Source organism: Epinephelus moara, chromosome 18, assembly GCF_006386435.1.
Source record: "Epinephelus moara isolate mb chromosome 18, YSFRI_EMoa_1.0, whole genome shotgun sequence".
Classification (NCBI taxonomy): Eukaryota; Metazoa; Chordata; class Actinopteri; order Perciformes; family Serranidae; genus Epinephelus; species Epinephelus moara.
In genome coordinates this window covers 22,815,820-22,837,984 of record NC_065523.1, presented here as the reverse complement: position 1 = coordinate 22,837,984, position 22,165 = coordinate 22,815,820, and the positions used below count along the sequence as shown (strand labels likewise).

Here is a 22,165-nt window from a genome sequence, read left to right as displayed (position 1 = left end):
AACCAAATATATACCACCTATTGTTAAACCGTGGCTGCTGAGAACTGCTAGGTGGCTGGGAAACAGCAGTGAATCTAACACCTGCCAATTCACAGAATAAACAACACTCAAAACTATATATTTTTTTAATAATAACACAAGGTTTTGATAACATCCTCATAGTTTCCTTGCATCAGAAAATACTGCATTCAGCTCATTTTGTTTGAGAACACTTTAAAGTACAATTTTTAACATGATGTTGAGATTACACAAATACAACTACAAACATAACTGTAACACCATTTAAAAACGTACCGCAGAGCTCACTGCTTCACTGCATACCACTGAATTGCATTGTTATTTAGTCAACCTAACTTCCCCAATCAGAAAGACTGACTGCAATAAGATTCATAACTCTGTATCAAACACAGGTATTGGCATTATTACTCTAGTCTTATCTAGCCTGAGAAAGTAAAGGCATTTCATTACAAGAAGAAATATGGCTCGTGCCGTTTTTACAGCATCATCCAACATTTAGCTTATTTTAAAATCTAGGAATAAATCCACTTTGTTATCTTATGTTCCAAAAATCACCTGCCAGTAGTGGTTTATTCACAGCATATCCTGCCTCCTCACTGATGTGACATACCATAAAACTTCAATTAAATGCCCAGTCCCTTTTACTGGCCTGGACAAATAACGGCCACCTCAAATTATGTGTCCATTCCTCGATTACCCTGCAAGTTATTCATATTCTTCTAGTCCATAAGGGTCCTCAGATCATAAGAATCTGAATCTGTTTTTCTTAAAAAATTAAGCCAAGTTACGAGTATTGTTTTAACAGGATAAAGTGGTGTTGTGTCGGTTCCCGTAATCCTCGAGTGCTGTCACTCTCTCTCTGTCTGATGTGCTGTCTATCAGAGCTGGATCAAAAAAATGATTCATAATTGATATATTGTCTGAAGCCTAATTTTTAAACAAGTAATATTCATACTGGTTTATATAAACAATTTTATTGTATTTCCCAATTTTTGCAGAGCAACCGTTTTGTCTGAAAGGAATTAACGTCTGTCCCATATATAGGCCTGTTGATTTCAGTGATTTAAGCCAATAATAAATAAGCAGGCTATTAATTGAAGTTTTACGGTATATTAAAATGTGCTGTTTCAAAGCCTGACAAAAAAAAAAAGATCACTTCTTCTTGGTCCTCTGGTTACTGTTACTGAACAAACTGATCCCATGAGATCTGACTCCGACTGCCTCTGGAGTCACTCCTGGCTGCTGCAGCACTTTGTCCAGAGTTGTCTTCTTTATGGCAGCTGGGGAGATTTTCTCTTGGTCGGCCAAAAACTGAAGCTCCCTTTTTAGAGAAGGGGCGGGAACACAGAGGCATTTACAACCTAGTATGCAACATACATATTCAGCACAGCACAGTATCTGGGTGTAATATCAATCCTATCACTAGGTAACTTACAACCAGAGGACAAACTCTCATTGTAACATTATTTGCATATAGCTCCATCTACTGTCTGAAATATAAACTTGTAAAGAAATATATCACCCTTTGGCCATTTAAATAGAACAATTAACTTAAAAGCATTTCTTGTGTGACCCTGTGACAGGAAATATGATTTGTTAGTTTGTTTGTCTGACACTTTTGTTGTCAACCTACCTGGTCCTAACGCAAGAGGCCTCTACAGCATTGATGAGGAGGCTGCGGAAGCCCCCGCTCTCCATGACGTGCAGGGCGTGGATAGTGGCGCCCCCTGGTGAACACACATTGTCCTTGAGCTGGCCAGGGTGCTGCTCTGAATCTAGCAGCATTCGAGCAGCCCCCTTGAAAGAAACACACAGGGAGATGCACGTTAGACAAACACAGTATTCATTATGTCACATTGAACCTGTATTTTTTAAAAAGATGCTGTACATTCAGACTGTGTGTAGAGAAAAATCAAGACAGACTGCAGCCAACAACAGGCACAACTGTATCTGGATCTATAGATTTTACAGGGACAATGCAAATTTAAATGTTTATTAGAACAAATGAAGAATGTTATGGCCATAGCTAAGGCAAATAAAGCTTGTAGAACATAAATTTGTTTAAATATAACAGGTAATACCAGCAGAGCTTGGGCTCCAAGGCGTACAGCCAATCTCCTGGGCAGGCCCATTTTAACTCCACCATCAGCAAGAGCATCTACAGCTGTGAACGCCTGCAAAGCCACAATCATAATTGTTAACATAATGAAACGAGGGAGAACAACCACATGACTGATTTATCACAATTGCTACAGGTAAGGCAACATTTTAAAACACGCTGGACATGATATAAATGACTCACGTAAGCAGGACCACTGCCGCTGAGGCCTGTGACAGCGTCAATCAGGTCCTCTTCCACCTCAGTGCAGTATCCCACACTGGCCATCAGCTGCTCTAGAAGCTTTCCATCCTCCACTTGTGCATGGGTGCCCGTGGCGTACACAGTTGCCCCCTCCCGCACCACCACTGGAGTATTTGTCATTGCACGCATTACCTTTGGATCAGGACGATACTGCTGCAGCTTCTGTAACGGATAGCAATGTAGTTAATTTACAGTTACTAACACAGATCAAAGTTTATCCACTATCCAATAGTTGACATTTCATTTGCTTTGAGATAAGATATCTTAGGCTGCATTAAATGGACAGGGGTGTCTCAAGTTCAGGCAGCTAACCAATGTCATGTTACAACATGTGACGGTTGTGCCCGAGGGTTTGCAATGTGTGAGCCCAGAAATACAGTGAGAACCTCAAGTTAAAATAAACAGTGAAGCCAGTATTTCACAAGCATTAGCCAACATCTGGATAAAAACATGATTAATACCATGTCATACAAAATTACATATCATCTGGGATAGATAGATGGATAGATAATAGTCCCAAGGGAAATTGAGGCACCCAGTGGCTTTTTACACAATGCATACAAAAACACAGATACACAAAAGGGACAGAGAATATATGCAGAAAAATTAAACAAAAGAATAAAAAATACACAGCAGTGAAATGATAGTCTAGTACTAGATCTACCACAGAGAGCTATTACTACAGTGCATAACAGCAAACTGAAGATAAATACGCGCACAGATACCAATTCAAATACAGATTGTGCATAAGGCTAACATAGCCAGTGATTTGCGGTACACTTCGCTTTTTAAAAAAATGTGATAATCACAAAATTAAAGTTTGAATAATGCATTTTTCTGGCTTCACAGGCAGCTTTAAAGCAAAACTGACTTTCATTTAGGTTAAACACTGTACATGCAGTAACGCCAATACTCCCAGATTATGTATTATGACTTAGTATTAAGTGAAAAATGTGTATTTGATTTTGTCATATTGACCAGGTGTGCTATTATCAACCTGTGTTCAGTTAGTAACATGGGAATACAGATAACTATGACTTGCCTTCTCTATAGAGCTGATGGTGACACCCGCAGCACAGGACACAATAAGGTGACGATCTTCGATGTCTGGTCCAATCTCATCCAGTACAAAAGGGATGATGTGGGGCTTCACAGCCAAAAAGAGAACATCACTTTTGCTCACTGTCTCTTTGTTGCTGGTGGTGAAATTGACACCCAGTTTCTGTACAAGAAGCACAAAAGACATCTTTTAGTACTTTGGTGGACAGAGGTAAGCTTATACTATAAATAGGAATTCATAACATGCAAGCAAAGTATTTCTTTATTCTTTGAAAACCCCACAAACATATTCAGAATTTAACAGAATCACAGGTGGAGTGCAATATTGATCCCCATTTGTCTACCCACCCGCAGTCCCTGCACTGTGGGGAGATCTGTGTCTGGGGAACTGGCTGTGATTCTGTGGGTGGCAATCACGCCTTGAAGGGGACAAAATGTCCAGAAGTCATTTCAGTGTCTGATTGCAATCAACATACATCAACAACACAAGTCAGATTTGAATAATAGTCCTAAAAAACATTTGAAAGTGTGATTCAAAACTCACCTGCAGCTGTGAAGCCTCTCACCAGAGCGTGGGCCAGCTGGCCTGCTCCTATGAAACCCACACTCATCCTACCTGTGTGTGTGTGTGTGTATGTGTGTGTGTGGACAGAGTTGAAAACTTTAACAGTGATTAATCCATTTCATTTCAACACAAACTAATCATTTTCTACGTTTAACAACTCATGTGCAGCGTGTAGCCTCTTTACATCTCTGGGTATGTTGTCCTTTAAGTTAGTTAGTAGTAAACAAACTCTTACTTCCTTATGAAGCAAAGTGAACGACATTCGTTAACACACAGTGGGGGCAGCCATGTTGTTGTACAGTAAACACATTCGTTCAGAAAACACTTACGGGTAAACTGAAGAGCTCCTAAGTTGACCGACTGACCGACCGAAACAGCAACCGCCTAACCGAAACACCTGAAATTACGACATGTCAACGTGGCCAGAGCGGTTGTCTAGCGCTCTACTGTACCTGCGGAGATACACTTAACTGACGAGCGACAGAGCCAATCAGCGTACAGGTTTGGTCAATACGTCACAAGTTCGACCAATCACAGCAGGGATAGCATAACTTTGGGGCGGGGTCTTTAATGCCGGAAAGCCAGTTGCATCAGGTTGTGCTCTGGGGGAGAAAAGTTGTTGGTGGAGGCTATTTACTGGGAAGAGAGACAAACAAATTAGCCTGACCCAGACAGCCAACCTGTAGCCCAGTTACCAGCCTGGAGTAAGTAATATAGTTTGTGTTTTTATCTTGAGTAACTCCACTGAGCAACTCCATGTCATAGCTATTTATGTTGTTCATTTATGTCTACCAAATGGGGTAAGATGGAGGAAGACGCCCCCCATAAGAACATAATTTAATGTAAAATTAAAAATTATTTGGATATGAGTTTAGCATTATGATGCACAAACCAACACACTGTTGGTGGAATAGCTAATTTTTAAGTAGCAAATAAACAAAATAGCCATACAGTGGTAGACATACATAAAAATAGTTACTAAAGGAAGCCTGAAAACTGAAAACAACATACTGATTTGATTAGATGTCCAAAAGGAGTGGGAGGAAGTACAAACTTGTTATTCCCACCCCTTCTCTATGTATTAATAATAGTCAATTATGTAGCTCCCCATCACTAGAAAGCATGTGCAATAATTCATTCTCCTAAACCTATGATAATATATTAAATTATGATATGTTGTATGTATACAGATATGTTTTGCTTTGTCAAACTATACACAAACGTACATGCACCCAAACTATGCACATATACACAAGCTATATATATTTATTATATAAATTATTAATATTACGAAGACAAATAAGACTTCAGGTAGCCTACTAGGATAATATAATTAATTGCTTTTTCTGTCCACTAGATACATTTTACTGAAAAAAAAAGTTTTCCTTTGGGGACATAATTCATAATTGACAAAAGTAATAATAATAAATTTCAATATATCACAATATATTTTATCCAAACAATCAGCATATTGCAACATATTTAAATCGCAATAATATTGTATCACGATAATATCCTATTGTGGATCCTCTGGTGTATTAGAAAATGTAATTTGTAATTTGTATCAAAGCTTGTTATGTATAACTTGATATGAAACATGGATCACAATTATCCATTGACCAAAAAAAATGAGATTAGGTTTCCCCCTGAAATGGTTGTGGTGGAATAAATCTTAAGAATGCAAGAATCCAAATGAATTGTCACAATTCACAAGAGCAAAGCCATTAAATGCATGTGTTGATAGTAGATTTAGTGCCATCTATTGGTTAGGAGAGGGGTTAGGGGAGGGAGAATTTTGCCCATCTTACCCTACACTTCAGGAGGCAGAGTAGGAACATCCGGCACAACTTCAACTTCTTTCAAGATGCATGGAGAATTGAAGACAGTCTTAAGAGGTAAAACTCCCATTACACTTGTAGCATTAGCTATAGAACAACTTTATCATTAGACAGACATATTTCAGCTTGTGGCCTTCATCAGGGTCATCGGGGTGGGTATGAAGCAGAGATTGTTTTAAAGCAATGCACTTGACACTGATAAGTTAGCGGCTAAAGATTTCACCAATTTGGTTTGGCAGCTCAGGAACCCAACAAACATGCTTTTCAGGAAACTGTTTTCTGACACTGTCAAGATAACATGTAATTTAATAGATTTATAAATGACTCTGGTGCACTATCAAATATTAAAATGTTAATTTGATTTAATCAGGCCATGAATCAAATGTACTTTAGCAATTAACATAACTGTACCAATTTCAATTTTGATTTGAACCCTAGCCAATAAACAAACCAGATTTATGATGTCAAAGTGTGTAATAGAGGAGTCTTCGGTCTTCTGAAAGTGGAGAGTAAAAGTTCACATATCAATTAAGACCTAACATTACTTCATACAAAGTAAAGGGTACAGGATACTATCAAATATTGAAATGTTTATTTGATTTAATCAGGCTATGAATCAAATGTACTTTAACAATCAACATAACTGTAGACCAATTTCAATTTTGATTTGATCCTTAGCCAATAAACAAATGATTTATTTCACTGTGTGATAGAGCAGTCTTCTGTCTTCTGAAAGTGGCAAGTTAAAGGTTCACATATCAATTAAGACCTCACGTTAGTTCATGCAGTAAAGGGTAAAGATTTTTAAAAAAAGACAGACAAAACATCCTGTTCGATATTTTATTGAACATGGAACATATCAGAATTTCAGAAATATAGCAAAAGGAGAGTTATTACACTACATGATTGTGCTTATCCCAAGTAAAGTGAAAAATTAATACTTTTGTCAAAATTTCGCCTTCAAAAATGAATGTATCAGATACATTTAACATTCAATGGATGTCAGAAAAGCCTAATGAACTTCAACTTTTGGCACATATGAGGACAAAATGTGGAAAAAATGCAACAAAATGGTTAAACTGAAACCAAAAGCTATGTTCAGTGCAAACTGTAGACCTAACATTAGCTATTCATCTCTATGAGCTGTATGTTTACATACATTTTAATACATACATCTGACTGACATAACACTGCTCTGATGTTCTAAACATTATCCCACACTCCCATAGGTCTGTCCTGTGTGCAAACACCAAAGGAACCAGGTGCAGAGGGATGTGTTGGGTGCTGAGATGGACATACTTCCCAGGGTCCTCTGTGAACAAAGTTGCTGAGATCAGCTCATTGGCGCACCCGGCAGTCTCTCCCTGGTAGGTCACCGCAGAACTGGGAAAAGGCCTCTAAGTTTATAGCATAGGGTAATACTGTCAGTTTTGCTGCCTACAGGCTCAATTCTAGATGAATACTGATAATAAAAAATGTCACACATAAATACGACACCATGAATCTATGGATCCAAGGAAATGAGTCCTTCACAGAGACCTGACTGTGGAGAGTATGATGGATGAGGCCTCAAACTTTCTTTATTTGTCTCTGAGGCTAAGCAGTCTTGAGGGGGGAAAGTTTCTCAGGCAGCAGAGCTGGAGACAAAGCGAATCCTCTGGGAGTAAACAAGGTCAACAAAATACAGGATCACGTTGACGTTGGTGAACACCGCCACCACCAGCTTACTGTCCCAGGGACATTCTCCACGTGGGCAGTCCTCAGGACGAGTAGTGGTGCCGTACTTCCTGTCAAAGCTGAATATGGGCCAGATCAGTGCAGTACTGAGGTAGAGGATCAGGGCGAAGAAGGTGTAGACAACCACGAACCGATCAAAGGGGAACCGCAGGGCAGAGGTCCTCCCAGAAACTGTCAGTATGATCACTATAACGGTGATGGAGAAGCACAGGCTGTACACCACTACACAGTACTGGGTGGCGATGTAGAGGTTGTACTCGCTGTCATGGGCCAGGGCCCCGAAAATGATGCAGGCCGCAAAAGCCTGGACCACCTTGAGTAGACCGGACACAGTGGCCATGTAACCCACCACAGCTCCTGGCTTGGCTCGAGTCAGAATCACCTCAGCACCGTAGGGGAAGCAGCAGACGCTGGAGCAGACAGTGACAACAATGCGGTAGATTTGGACTTCACAGCTCTCATCAGGGCACTCTGTTTGGAGGAAGTAAACAGGGTAGACCACGGAGGCGGTGATGTACATGAGCGTTGCCAGCATGGCAAACGCCACAGTAAAGTTATCCCAGGAAATGGGCATGCATGCGTGGAGGCGTGTGATGTCCAAGGTGAACACAACCAGTGTGACGGCGAAGCAGAAGCACCACACAAACATGCAAAAGGTCCCATAGTCTGCGCTGTAGCCCGCACTGTGGGATACAAGGGCAATTATGGTGCAACCGAGTAGCAGCTGGCAAATTCGGGCTGCACCTAAAGGTGACAGCACAGCTTTTTTGTTGAGGTAGTGTCCGCCATGAGGATCCATGGTATGTGTTGTCTCCCAGTAGCAGCTGTTTTTCTTGGTTTCTTGATGTCCTGTTCTCTGTCTTGGTGTCCTTGAGGCCCACTTTTTTTTTGTCACAGACCTCACCCTTTCCTTTGGTTGCCTTTTATAGATGGTCCTTAATTACAAATGTCTGTAATTCTTCCCTGAGCTTGCTTTGTAATTACCGTGGTGGGCCTTAGATCCAGTCACATTTATACGCTGTTATGTAGACGTCTGTACAGTAGCTTGTAGTCGTAAAGGATGGGCCTTGAATGAGATATCTTTTTGATTTTTGTTGTTTTAAAGTAATGTCTCTACTTGGCTGCAGAGGTCTATGAAGTAAGCATACAGATCATAATTTCTGTAAATCATAAAACACTGGTTTCAGTCTTTCATAGTGTTTTAAAATGATCTAGAGATTAGGAATTTGATCCCGGTCTTACTCAAAGCTGTAGTGTATGTCCTCGGAAATCTTAGGTTTCGCCCGCGTGCTCTCTTCAGTCACCAAGTTGTCCAGTGTATTGAAAGTTCAGAGTGAAGTAAGGTCCTCTATAAGCCGTATCCAGAGATCAATCTTCCAACAATAGCCCCAAGTGCCGAGCAGGTGGACTAGTTTGTTGTCCTGTCAGTCAAGTTCCATTACTCAGTGACTCAGTCCTTGTAATCTCTCCACTGTAGGCCCTTACAGCCCGTCAGAATCACTCAAACTGTTGGCTCTCTTTGTCTAGCTGTTTCTACCTCCTTTTGCCTTTTGGATTTGGTCTCCCACTCTTTCTCGCTCACACAAACACACACACCCTCTCCCTCCAGTGTGCACTCGGCAGATTGCAAGGGGCGGTTGTTTAAATGAAAGTTTGCGCCGAGCCCAGGGTTACAGGCCTCGCCAGCTCTAAAAATAGGGGTTCTATATTCCACAGAGGGGTGGGAGGCTGCATGTGGCAGTCAGGATGGGAGTCGTATTTCTAGGGAGCACCCAGAGAGGCTGAGTCAGAGCACCCTTGGTATGAAACTGGCATTTATATGCCGTGTAATGACAGGGAGGGAGGCTAAGACTCCCATTAGAGGCAGAAATTACATACAGGTCCAGAGAGATGATTATGCACGAGTGATGGCAGATTTGAGCGATGCTTGTAAGAGGGAAGTGGGAATAATTAGTAGCTGCTTAAAATACTTTAACCTGTGATATTAGTATGCTGTTATTTTTGAGTTACAGTGTGCAAGGTGAACATATTCATTTTTTACAGCCTGTGAAGTGTGGTATATTTCAGCAAAATTATTTTCCACTGATTTGCCGGAGGTGAGTATGGTGGGATTCAGACTGAATGAGGGGAGGTAACGGTTTAAATGACGAAACTGATGAGGATATGGACTCTGCATTTTAATGGGATTGGATAACAAAAAAGACTTTCCTGTGTGTCCTGTTTTATGTGGCCTGCCCCAAACTGCAAAATCCACCAATACGCCCCCTGTGGGCAGTGCTTTTGCCTCTTCCTATCATTTTAAGGGCCTATGGGAAAAGAAATTAATGCGTAACCCACTCCATCGCTTTATGGAAAACATACGCTGATGATATTGTCATCTTATTAAAAGGTTGGAGGGCTGACTGATTTTTAAAATATACATTCTAATACTATCTTTCTTTCACTAGAAAACCATGAAACCTTGATTTGCTTCATAGACTTAACTCTATATAAGGGAAGCAACAAGACTACAATTTATCGCTAACCCTTAAGCAGAAATTAACTTCTAAATAGGGCCTCTAAATTGACCCAAATAACCAAGTACCAAAAAGTATCAAAACTTCTCCAGTAAAGTGACACCTTCAATCATATTTGTACCCAGATCTAGAAAAAAAAGACTCTCTGTAAGGTTGTGTCCGTTGCCAGTCACCGCAAGTGTTCGTCTATTTAAAGGGGAACGCCACCTAAATTAAGAATTCCAACATGTTATTTCTATGGCCTAGGAAAGTTCAGTCAATATTTGTGAACATGAGCTACTCTCTCTCGAAGCCAGAAACCACAGAAGTGATGTAATCAAGTATAAAGTCTGGAACTGCTCCACAGACAATGAATGGGAGCCTGATTTTATGAACCCACAACATTTATGTTTTTTTTTTTATACCCAAATTAGTTTTATTCTATTCTAGTGAGCTCAGTCCTGAAACCGAAAATGTGCTCATGCTATAACATTCCCCTCTGTGCTCGAAGCGTCATGTTTAGTATACTTTCATCATACACTGGGTGCGGTTACATGATGGCTTCTCATTCGGAATAAAATAAATCTGAATGAAATCATTCAGATTTAAAGTTTTTCCAGGTAGTTTACATGGAAAATATTCATTCCGAATGAGGGTTTACACGGGAGATCAGTTTAATCGCCTTTATTCGGGTCCGCGCAAGGTTCGGGGCAGGGAAGGTTTCTGATTGGATAGGGGGCGGGGCGGATGTTGCGTGTTTACGCTTACCGGAAGAAAAGACTGTAGTCCTCGCTCCGGAAAACAAGATGCTTGACGACGCCGTTCTCAGTGCCTTTTTCGGGCTTGTCTTGCTTATATTCTTGAAGCAGCAATACGACAACAACCTTGTTCTGCTAATGCTTCGTCTGTTGAGGAGGAGAAGGGAGGTAGAAGGTCAAAGAAGGGAGATAGAAGACCGTGCTTTGGCGTATGGAAACCGGTGAGTGCAACGAGTCCGACTGCTCTATCTCAGCCCGTTGCTATGCGCGCTATATACGTCATCGCGCCAGAAGGGCAAGGAAACGAGCATGCGCAGAAAGACCGGAATGAACTTAAAGAGGAATGAGTGTATACATGCACACAAAATTCTTTCATTCGGAATGACAAACGGAATAAACCACCCCCTTTAATCGGATTTAATTTTCAATTGGAATGACCATTTACATGACCACTTTTAATCGGAATGGCCTTTCATTCCGAATGAAAGTGGAATTAAACTGTCCATGTAAACGTACTAATTGTCTGTGGAACAGCTCCAGACTTTATACCCTGTGACATCGCAATGTAAGGTTTGGCACTCTAATGTTTGGATTCAGGAGAGAGTTCTTCATTTTTACTAATATTTCTGGACTGTTTTTGACCATAGGGATGAAATGTATGAATTTTCAAACCGGGTGAAGTTCCCCTTTAATGTGGCATTTGATTGGTCCACTACCGCAGCAGCTTCAGCCCAGGTTGGTGTCAAGTATTAAGTATAAAAAAAAGGTATCAAATGGAGTACTCTCTTGATATCGAACAGTACTGTTGGTACTGGTATCATAATGTTTTTAAATGATTCCCAGCCCTACCTCTAAAAGGTAAGAGTAATCACCCACAACAGCCCATCTGTCATTAAAGTCCTGACATTATCAACTCACTGCTCTGCAGAGGAGGCCTAAATGAAGAACTGAATTGTCATGATTTAATTTATTACACTTCCTTCTTTGTTACTTTAAGATAAATCTGTGTTCTTTTGTTTCTGACGTGACTATAGAAGTGTAGCACTTGGACATTGGCTATGGACTAAGGCTAAGATCGCAAGTCAGTCAGTGAGCTGCTCCAGTCCCCCCTTTTTTCCCTCGCAAATTCACTTTACAGCATCATGTTTGGCACATTAAAGTCACCCTAACTATGAATGTGGCAGACGTAGATCTGCAAACAAAATCAGACGTAGGTGTGAGTGTGGGAGGATGGCTGTAGCTCAGCAGACAGCACAGGTGGTGCTCTCATCGAAGGGGTTAATAGCTTGATCTCTGGCTCCTCCTGACCACATGTCGAAATGTCCTTGAGCAGGAAACTGAACCGCAATTGCTCATGAGGGTTAGGCCGGTGCCTTCGACGTGTGAGTGTATGTGTGAATAGGCGATTGAATGTCAAATTTGAAAGCAATGTCAAAACAGACTAGCCGTAGCCAGTATAAGACCTTTTATGTTAGAAGATGTAGTGTAGCCTGGTTATTTTAAGTCTGAGTTTATCAGCTCATCAGGTCATTTTTTAGTACTTATGTGCCATTTTCAATAAAATAAATACGCCACATTTCTCACTTTCGCTTCACCTACTCTGAAATATTTTCCTGTTTTTGTAAATTGACCACATTTCTTGAGATTTCACGAAGGCTCTTCAAAAATAAGGGCTTGAAAACCCTTTGAATTTCAGTGTGTGTACACTGAGCCTCATATCTATTATCAGATATGTCAAAATGGTGACAAACTGTTGGGAGCCCGAGGGAGCTGTTGACCTTTCCTCCTGCAAAAGGTTTTTGTGCCGTGAATGTAAAATGGGAATGAGAATTGTGCAAATACCACTGATACCTTTTCTATCACTGCCATTAATAACAATAATAACAACAAGACTGCGCAGCAATATTCACCTTGTAGTATATGTAATGTGTCTTTTCTTTCAGGTCTGATACAAAGACATGCAATCAACACAAAGAGAAAAAACAGCAATGTATTTACAATTTACAAAGAATCACTTCTCTGTGAAAATAGCACTTATAAATATGATTTACATAACAAAATAAATATGTAAATTACCAATGTAGCTTGAGTTTTTTTTTTTCTGTTAAAAAATATGTTACAGAATAAAATTACAATTAGTAATACCTTTTCCTTCTCTGGTGTGATGTGAAATAGAGGTCCTTTAAAAACATCATTTATAAAGACATCATTACATACAACATTGTCATTATATTAAAAAGTGATCTCTATTATGAAATATAAGAAGGGAGTTACAATAGTGAACACTTGAAAGAACCTATACAAATACTCAAAAAAATATACAATACACGATATTTGTCTCCCTTTAAATGTTCATTGCATTGATCCGAGGATTGCTGAACTACTGACCTAGCATGAGTGTGTGCCCGATGTTTCGGGTTTGAACAGTCCTCTTGTGATGATGCGGCCCGTGACAAAGAGGTATAGACTAGATGTAATGGCACTGTGGTGTGTGTATAGCTACTCAAAGACCATTAAAGTATTTTTTCAGTCCGCTTTAGCACCACAATCAGCTTGAGGAAACGACTAAACCAGGCATTGTGGCATCTTTACAGCTATCTAAACTGAAAATACGCCATTTAGATGTCAACACTGTCAGGTATGGGTTACTGTAATCTTTTCTCTTAACCCGTGATAATCACTACAATATCCGTTTTCTGAGCATTGTCTGTCTTTTGTCATTTTCACTATTTTTTGGTTACTTTTATTAGGAATATTGTCCATTTGCGGCTTTATTTCCAGTCGCCTAACTAAGGCTCTGTTTACACCTGGTATTAACATGCGTCTTTGTAGATTGGATCACAAGTGGACAGCTCTAAAAACAGTTTTGAATGCTCCCATCGCGTCCTTAGACCACATTCGGAGGGGGTCTGGTCTGCATATGGCCATGTGCTTTCAGCAGTATACACTAATGCGTCCCGGGCCATATTACGGACCACCTACTCAGCTCTCGTCCTTGCTTATCTGACTCCCCTCCAGATATCACCTGTCTGTTGCTGCTGCCCTGGAGCCACTGTCCTTCTGACGAGTGGTCAGTTCAATGTCTACCTGTTTAGCACAGGAAATGACCAAACCAGGCATCGTGGCATCTTTACAGCTATCTAATCTGAAAATACGCCATTTAGGTTACTATAATCTTTTCTCTAAACCCATGATAATCAATCATCAGTAATCAATAATATCCTTTTTCTTAGCATTGTTTGTCTTTTGTCATTTTCACTATATCTTTTTGGCAACTTTTATTGGCCTAACTAAGGCCTTGTTTACACCTGGTATTAACATGCGTCTTGGTAGATCAGATCACATGTGGAAAGCTCTAAGTACAATTTTGAATATGCCACCTGCGTCCACAGACTACATTCAGAGGTGGTCTGGACATACTGTATGCTTTCAGCAGTGTACGCCAATGTGTCCTGAGCCACATTTAGGACCACCTACTGAACTCTTGTCCTTGCTTATCTGACTCCCCTCTGGAGCCACTGTCCTTCTGACGAGTGGTCAGTTCAACATCTGCCTGGTTAGCACAAGCTAACACAGCTGTTAAACGCTCCCATTCAATTTAAAGTGACATTGGAAACGGATTGACTATGTTGTGAAACCCTTATTTTTCCAAATTGCTCACCAGCTGTCCCCGGCACAGAGCTCACACTCCTGCAGCAGTTGTCTCTGAGAGGCAGGGGGACTGTGGGATGCACTTGTCTCATGTCTCAAGCAAGAAGGGGCGAAGCAAATCAATATACTGCACTCATCTCTACAATGAAATATGATTTTACTAATTTTAAATAAGCTGTGAGTGTGCCTATAGCAACATAGTCCTCCAACTGGTTAAAAACATTCTGTCTTTGCAAATGGAAAATGATATATGTGTTCATTTGCATAAAGAGCAAGAAAGACAGATCCAATCCCAAGTGGTCACTTGAGACGCAAGTGGAGACGCGTTCTAATACCAGGTGTGAACAGACAAACTGTCCACTTGTCATCAGATCACCCAAGATGCATGTTAAATCCAACCTGGTCTTATACCACAAGCTAATGAGAGGTGTTTTGGTGTCAGTTGTCTCTCTATCGTTATTGCCATTGTTTTTGAGATAAATACAAAATTTCCTGTCTGATCCAGTGCCTTTCTCACCCTATGACGTATGTCCCTGTTTCTGCCTTGATGTAGGTTTATGTATGATGAGAAATTGTAAAACATTATACCCTTATATACTCTATAGTGACTACTTAACAAAGACAGCATTCTTACGTCATTGTGGCGTTTTCTTTCTTTTCTTAACAATGACTGAATATAATCTATATGGAAGGATGAAAATAATATTAAAAAACATCAATGAGCATCCTTAAAACTGGATTACATTCGTGATATTTTTTTCTTTTACAAAGCAAAAGATAATTTAAATGGAGAGTAGCAGAGAGTTGTGCCTTGTCGTGGCGGTGTGTTGCGCCCTTGTACTTGTCACCAGTTGCGAGGGAAGGGATTGTGGGAGAAATCTAAGCCCCTGTCTTTGACTGAGGCTCGGACTAAAGTAAACAGGAGGTCAAAGGGGAATCGACTATAGGTAGAATGGGTTGTGAAGGTGGAGTTGGAGGTATCAGGCATAGGAGACTGGCCGGAGAGACCAGCCAGCCCTGCTCGGGCTTAGCTTGTTGATACTGTGTGTACGTGTGTCCTTTTTAGCTGCCACTGCTGAGCATGCCCAGTAGCTTGCTGGGGTCCATGCCCTGCTGCTGGGCCATCTTCTGCACGTCAAAGCCCATGTGCATGAGGAACTGAATGACGTTCATCTCTTGTCCCGTGAACTGGTCTCGGATGGTGGGACAGGTGGGGTTGCAGTGTGGCCACGGGCAGCTGTCAATCAAATGTACGGGGCAGCCTTTGGGCGGGGCCTTGTTGTTCCTGTTGTCGTTGAGGCTGCGGTCCCAGCAGTGCAGAGCTCGGGGCAAGGAGGTGCCTTTAACCTGCACGTCAATCCAGTAACTAGAATACAACACAAGAGGGCGCTGTCAGCTCACAGGAAGAAAGTCTGACACACAAAGCTGAGCGTCCCCTGATATTAACACACTGGAAAATGGGGTTGAAATTAAATCATACTCACTTTCTGGTGATAACTTCATGTGATAGACACGCTGGAGCAAACATAGCCCTGGAAATAGAAAAAAAATCCAAATGAATAAATCTGAAACCACGCTTTAATCAATTCTCTTCCTAAAATGCAGAAACACGGCCTTACGGGACGTCTTTGAGTGTGTTCCTCAGCTCAATGCCCAGGTTTTGGATGTAGCGCCACTGGCCTTCCTGCACAGGCTGGCCTGTTAGCTGGATGTTGTCCACTGTTAACTGGGCCTCGTCAAACAGCCACTGGACGACAAACACAGGGCCTGCACAGGGAGAATGGAAGAAGATTAATATGTGGCACACAGACGTTTTAGGCTTGCACTGATATGTTGATGAAGCCCACTAACATTAGCATGTACAGAGTGAGTCCCCAAACTCACTTTTTATCGATGGGAAGACTCTATATCCAAAGAAACAGTTCCACTCCTCTCCTTCATGGGTCTTCTTGCACCTCTCTGGTACCACACCTCCCCAGTACCTGATGGGGCAGGTGAAAAGGACAGATGTTAGGTTAGCCGCCACCATGCTAAAATAAGTCTATCTCACAAAACATCTCGTCTATTTAATGATCATAATCCCTGGCTCCCATACTTGATGCCTCTCTTGATGGTCTCCGTGGGGGCACAGCTGACAGCATCCACACAGTCCGTGCAGTGGTACTGCTTATTGTCCAGGAACCAGCCAGAATCGGATAGGCCTCGCACTTGTATCCCAGTGTGCCCCAGTCCCTCCAGCAGCTCCGCCACATTGTCCACGTTCAGAAGGACCCCAGTACCACCCGCACTGCATGCATAAATATAAAATATTCTCATTAAGACATATATACGGGAATATTAATAAAATGCAGAATATCTTAAATTTGAAGTCACAAGCAAAATTGTCTACCTGCTTCCTGCTAATAGCAGAACTTTTGCGTTGTCCAGACCTTTGTTCAGCAGGTCCTTCACAACCTCCTGAATAATCAGCGAGCCCATAAAGGCATATCCACCTAAGCATAACACAAAGAGAGCAGCACTGTAGAATGACACATTTCTTACAGAAGATCACACGTGACTGTTTGTTTTGATAATTCAGTGATGTCTTACTTTGCTCTGTTTTGGCTGTAGCTCCGCTCCACACATCGCTGGAGCAGTACGGGACGAACCTGCACAACCATCATGAAATTTAAATTTGCAGTCGTGATTAAAAATTGAGCTCCAATAAACACACAAACATGAGTCAACTTACACCATGTTGGCGTTCCACCAGTGAGGGTTCTCCTCAGGCAGCGGAGACAGGATCCCCGTGCCTGCAGAGACAGATCGACATGTATCATTAGCCATCCTGGCACTCCCAGACACATCCTCTTCTTCCTCATCATCATTACCACATGGATTACAGTTATTACACTGCAATGAGAGAGGGAGGCGTCTCGGTTCCTACAAAAGCGGGCGCCAGGTAGCCGCGCAACGCGGCTACATTATGACGGGGTGACAGATACATCCTATCCTTTTAATTACTGAGACATTACAGTGGGATCTGGCTACTTTTTTCACCATGTTAGGGGGTCAGGCTGTGCTACGGGCCACAGGTGGAGTAACAGTGGTGCTTATGGGAGCGTAGTGAGCTATACAGACCAGCTGACCTGTTTTAGTTTGGGGCCACTTGGATGAGCTCATCAATCTCCTCATGGTCTCGTATCGGCTGTCGCAGTTCTCCTTGTTGAAGCAGTACCAGCCGCCTGGACACAGATACACACAGAAAACAAAACATGGAGAATTTATCACATAAATTGTCTACAATTATGAAAGAAGAAACATAATGAAATTACTCAAATGAATACTGACCCTCTAAGAATATCAACCACCTTCTGCTGCCTCGAGATTCTTTCAGGTAGTACCTGCAAGAGACCGAAGAATATCAAATCAGCACATCATAGCAGACACATCCGTAATGCTTGAATCTATGGGAATATGGTTTATTCAACACCGCCTGCATAACAATGTATCCAAACAACACACATTCCACAATTGTGATATGGTGCACTTTCTTCAGAAAGACGAGATAAACACTGAAAAATAATACCCTCACTGTTTCTACCACCAGTGACGGTATCCAGGCATGAAATATAAACACATACGACATCGTCGCTTTAAACTAAATAAGGACGTCTCGCCACTGTGTTGATTTCTATCTCTTAAAAGGTGACAGACAACGGCAGAAATAAAATCACGCTGACATAAATTCAGTGAGCGCACAGGAGAGAACAATGAGGTTGTGTGTACAGTCTGCACTTGGGAAACTGATATAGTGATTAAACAGGAGATAAACATCATCTTGTCCCCTATCCTGTTCGTACTGCCGATGCCAGTAGATGGTGTTCGTCATGTTTAATGCAGCAAGAGTAGGTCATGTACCATCATCGTCTCACTCTGAGGTCATCATCATCAGCTCACAACATACATGACATGGATAAAATCAAGGCTCTTGCCCATAGAAATGATATGATACGAGATATCACATTTGGCTGGCAACACACAGTTTGCCTTTTTCATCCCACGTATGTCCAAGATAATGCTCCTTAAATGCACCCGTGGTACGATAAAGGGATTTATCTGTACGTGCTCGGCTACAACTTTAAAAAGAAGCTCAGCTAGAGATGTGTGCTGTATGTTGTCAGCCCAGAAGAGGGCAATGCTATCAAGATTCACCCATGCTGCTGGATGCACTCATGTCAGACGCATCATCAACAGGATTTTTATTTAATACTGATGCCAGAGAAAAATCAAAGAACTTTCTGGTGTGTTAAGTAGCTTTAGCCACAAAATCAGGATGCTACAAATGTGCTTCTGTGATGCTGAGAGCTTTTTTTTTTTAATATTCAATCAGTATCCACCCGACTTTACCAATGACTAAACTCAAGGGATTGCCAAAAACACTTCAGTGACTTTAAAGAAAACAGACTTGGCTGAGGCTCTGAGCTGTTTGCTCAGACTGTGAATCACACTTTGGCTGCAGCTAATGTCTTGTACTATTATTGCGAGCCACAGTCAATGATGTAGGCTGAGGACGGTGCACTCTACTTACTACTTCCAAACAACAAAGTGAAGGCGGGCTTGGCAAGCTGAGCAAGCCAAGAGGGGAAAAAGGCGCTGCATCAACCCACTCACTCTAACAAGTGCAACTCCAGAAGATGAATCACGCAGTTCCACCTTCCCCGTCTAGTGAATGATTTTACTCATTGCATCTAACTGTGACTGTTACCGTCTTCTCTGGAAAATACTGTTTGTAGCTTATGGATTAGCATCTCAACTGACAACAGCCACAGCAGTAAATGAGACGGCCATCTGCCAGTAACTGTCCCCTGCGTCTCTAAAGAGCTTTACCGCACTAACAGACAGCTCTCTCCACCGGGCACTTTGGGGTTTTACAGGAATTAGACGGGATAGTAAATCCATAAAGAGACATGTATAGAAAAAGCCATTTCAGACATGTCTGGTCATCACTGAACTGGTCCCACATAAGTTCTTATTCACAAACATCAAAGCCTCTTGTTAAGGAACAGGCAACATCAACAGTAAAGCATTTATATAATTCTGCTTTTCAATAGTTTTCCTATATTACCAGTAAATTATGGGGTCATGCAAGTTAAATGTTGTTCTTTGGTTGTGTTTGTGATACAAAATATTGTGTTGACAGTTTGAGACACAGTCAGATCCACTGTCCTTTATTTGCCATGGCTTTGAAAGACAATTACCATTTCAAGAAAATATTACATATTGTACAAGCGCTTTTTATTTGATCCATGCACACCTGCTAGAAGTCAGTTTAACTTACAGTACTCAGTTTGACTCCCTGCAACAAAATGGAACATAAAAGAGAGTCTATATGACTGAGTATTGTGTATTATAAAATATAAGAGGTAGTGGATCTGTCTGATATTAATATGCTTTTAGTGCCATGGCTTATCCCGCTTTAGCAGAGAAATCATGCAGGCTTTCTTACTGCCAAATGGATTTCCGCTTAACAACAGTGTCAACATTAGATATCAATGCAAATAAATGTAGTGATGTATTGTTTATGAAAAATGATTTTACTGTAGCAAGCTATAAAAAGCAATGTGCAGGAATGTGTACACGTTTTATAGTGAGGAAAACACACTGTCAAAGGGCTGTAAAATCATAATTCATCAGTGTGCGCACTGGGCGCAATCATCAGAGAGAGACAGGCACAGAGAGATGGGCGGGGGTCTGAAAACTTAAATCTAAACTTTCTGCAGAACAAATCCTGCATTCTAATTTGAAGCAAAGGAAATGAAGCATAGGCCATGTGGCTATCCGCAAATTTCACGCTTCGCTGACGCAAAGCAGCTGTTTATCTCATCCCGTCATTCTGTCCTAGGACATTGCTCTCTTTTGAAAATCCCCACATTTTTTCTTTTTTTTCATTTATGTATATATTTCTGTTTCTTGTTCAGCATTTTTAGGGATCTAAAACCAATTTGGAATCAGCCAAAATAAGGAGAAGTTGTCTTTTGCGCGCACGCTCCACTGAGAGGAGCCTTGCTGTCCCCAGGCCAGATACATGTGGGTTACTTCGGGTAGCAGGATGACCAGCAGGACGGGGTGCGCCCTGCTCAAGCAAAATAACAATTCCTGCTATAGCTCCAGGCTGCACAGCTGACCCTGCCCTGACCTGCTTGTGATTCAATCACGATTTATAACACTCTACATGTGTATTGTCACTTGGTACATACCCCGCGGGACTCCCATCGTTGCAGGTGACTGATGTATTCTCCAAAAAGTTCAGCTTCATGTCGTAGTCGAGCTTCTGCGCCGAGCACGGGTAGAGGGACTGCGCAAGGTTCTTCACTTGTGTCATGAAGTTATCCATGTTCTCCTCCACGGCGGTGAAATCCAGAGGGAAGCTCTCCGTGGTGTCTCCCCGATCCGCCCGGTATGTGGGAGGAGGTGGTGAGCGGCGTGGTTGTGGGTTGCGGCCACCCCGGAACCTCCGTGCGCAAAGAGCTCCGGACTGCATCAGCACCAGCACCAGCACTGATGAAACCATTCTGATCGCTGTCATCTTATTCCGGTGTTAGATTGTCCGTTCTCCAAATGCAAAGCCTCGTCAGGGAAGCGCAAACTTTCACTGATGGAGCTGAGGAAGAAACGACAATTACGCACGGTTTAAAAGACGCCACAACTCTTATCATCCGTTCCCAGAAACGCTTACATTTAAGGTTAACTAAATTAAAAGTCCCTTTAGATCAATCACAGTCATACGCCGAGTTCTCTGGATATATTTTAAACTTTCGGAGTGCGCCTGCAAGTGTTTGCCCATGTACCTTCACAACTCAAACGCTGCTGGACCAAGCGTACAAGCTTGAACGACAACACTCGTGCCATGCTCTTGTATTTTATTCAAACTTTCCCCCCTTGTGTGTCCGTCCAGCCAATCGCAGGAGCGGGGCAGGACTCAGGGCATGATCAAGCGTGGCAGACTAGCCTACCCCCCTTTTTAATTTATAGAGGGAAAAAATGTCCATGCGTTGGTTCTTTTGATCCGCGATGTTTTATTTGATGTGGTGGCTTTTATTGGCCTTGAAATGCCCATTTCCCATTCCACCACAAATTTATGAAGTGAGAATACGCATCTTGTTACACACTTGCCTGAAAATCAAGTGGGGAAAAAACAGAACACAATCAAAACTGGTGCAAAGAGTTCCAGCAATATTTGGCCAGGAAAATAAAAATCAATCTCACCAGATTTTACCTGCTTAAACAAGGGAAACAAATTATTTTTCATTTATATAATTCCACTTATTTTTTAAGGCAAATTAAAGCATGGCATTATTCAGAAACCTCCACCCCACAAAAAAAAAAAAACTTACTTTAAGAAGCACTTTCAGTTCTGAGTAGTTGAGTTGCTCTTGTTTTCTTAAGGTTTAGAAAAAGCGACTTGGACACTTTTTTTTTTTTTTTTTTTTTTTAATCCAGACGGGGCCTCCAAAGATCAAAGCAACCATCACTCTTTCTCCCCCTCTTCGCCTCGCCTCCTCCCTCCCACTTCAGTCTCTTCCAAACTTTCCTGGTCTACTGTATATTTTAAGTCGAGCAGAGCATCCTGATGGGAAGCCAGCTTTTTAACACAGGAATGCCTCGTTACGGTTGAGGTAGGCCTCCCTCGAACAACCTCT

At 41.7% G+C, this 22,165-nt stretch overlaps 3 protein-coding genes across 3 annotated transcripts; all 3 read right to left on the bottom strand.

The window, feature by feature from the left end:
* Positions 1-100: 100 nt before the first annotated feature.
* Positions 101-4,470, bottom strand: pycr1a (pyrroline-5-carboxylate reductase 1a). Its single transcript, XM_050069709.1, has 8 exons — positions 4,334-4,470; positions 3,984-4,055; positions 3,788-3,858; positions 3,423-3,602; positions 2,321-2,542; positions 2,100-2,192; positions 1,652-1,815; positions 101-1,339 (listed from the first exon to the last, which is right to left on the bottom strand). Exons 2-8 carry the CDS (start codon positions 4,048-4,050, stop codon positions 1,171-1,173), a joined length of 966 nt encoding a protein of 321 aa, XP_049925666.1. The 5' UTR covers positions 4,051-4,055; positions 4,334-4,470; the 3' UTR covers positions 101-1,170.
* A 2,215-nt stretch (positions 4,471-6,685) lies between these two features.
* LOC126405783 (myeloid-associated differentiation marker-like protein 2) lies at positions 6,686-9,220 on the bottom strand. Its single transcript, XM_050069710.1, has one exon. It carries the CDS (start codon positions 8,376-8,378, stop codon positions 7,467-7,469), a length of 912 nt encoding a protein of 303 aa, XP_049925667.1. The 5' UTR covers positions 8,379-9,220; the 3' UTR covers positions 6,686-7,466.
* Positions 9,221-12,733: 3,513 nt separating this feature from the next.
* Positions 12,734-21,360, bottom strand: notum1a (notum, palmitoleoyl-protein carboxylesterase a). Its single transcript, XM_050069703.1, has 12 exons — positions 21,314-21,360; positions 20,723-21,126; positions 17,814-17,866; positions 17,612-17,707; positions 17,215-17,275; positions 17,073-17,131; positions 16,873-16,975; positions 16,579-16,770; positions 16,368-16,465; positions 16,103-16,250; positions 15,968-16,015; positions 12,734-15,849 (listed from the first exon to the last, which is right to left on the bottom strand). The coding sequence occupies exons 2-12, from the start codon at positions 21,049-21,051 to the stop codon at positions 15,546-15,548; spliced, it is 1,491 nt and encodes a 496-aa protein (XP_049925660.1). The 5' UTR covers positions 21,052-21,126; positions 21,314-21,360; the 3' UTR covers positions 12,734-15,545.
* Between the last annotated feature and the right edge of the window lie 805 nt (positions 21,361-22,165).

Coding starts and splice junctions, on each gene's coding strand:
- pycr1a (XM_050069709.1), bottom strand. CDS start 4,050: ATGAGTGTGGGTTTCATAGGAGCAGGCCAGCTGGCCCACGCTCTGGTG. Junction 2,543..3,422: donor CCATCAGCTCTATAGAGAAG/GCAAGTCATAGT, acceptor TATCCGTTACAG/AAGCTGCAGCAGTATCGTCC. Junction 1,340..1,651: donor GCCTCTTGCGTTAGGACCAG/GTAGGTTGACAA, acceptor TTCTCTAAAAAG/GGAGCTTCAGTTTTTGGCCG.
- LOC126405783 (XM_050069710.1), bottom strand. CDS start 8,378: ATGGATCCTCATGGCGGACACTACCTCAACAAAAAAGCTGTGCTGTCA.
- notum1a (XM_050069703.1), bottom strand. CDS start 21,051: ATGACAGCGATCAGAATGGTTTCATCAGTGCTGGTGCTGGTGCTGATG. Junction 17,867..20,722: donor AACGATGGGAGTCCCGCGGG/GTATGTACCAAG, acceptor GGTCTCTTGCAG/GTACTACCTGAAAGAATCTC. Junction 16,466..16,578: donor ACCATCAAGAGAGGCATCAA/GTATGGGAGCCA, acceptor CTGCCCCATCAG/GTACTGGGGAGGTGTGGTAC.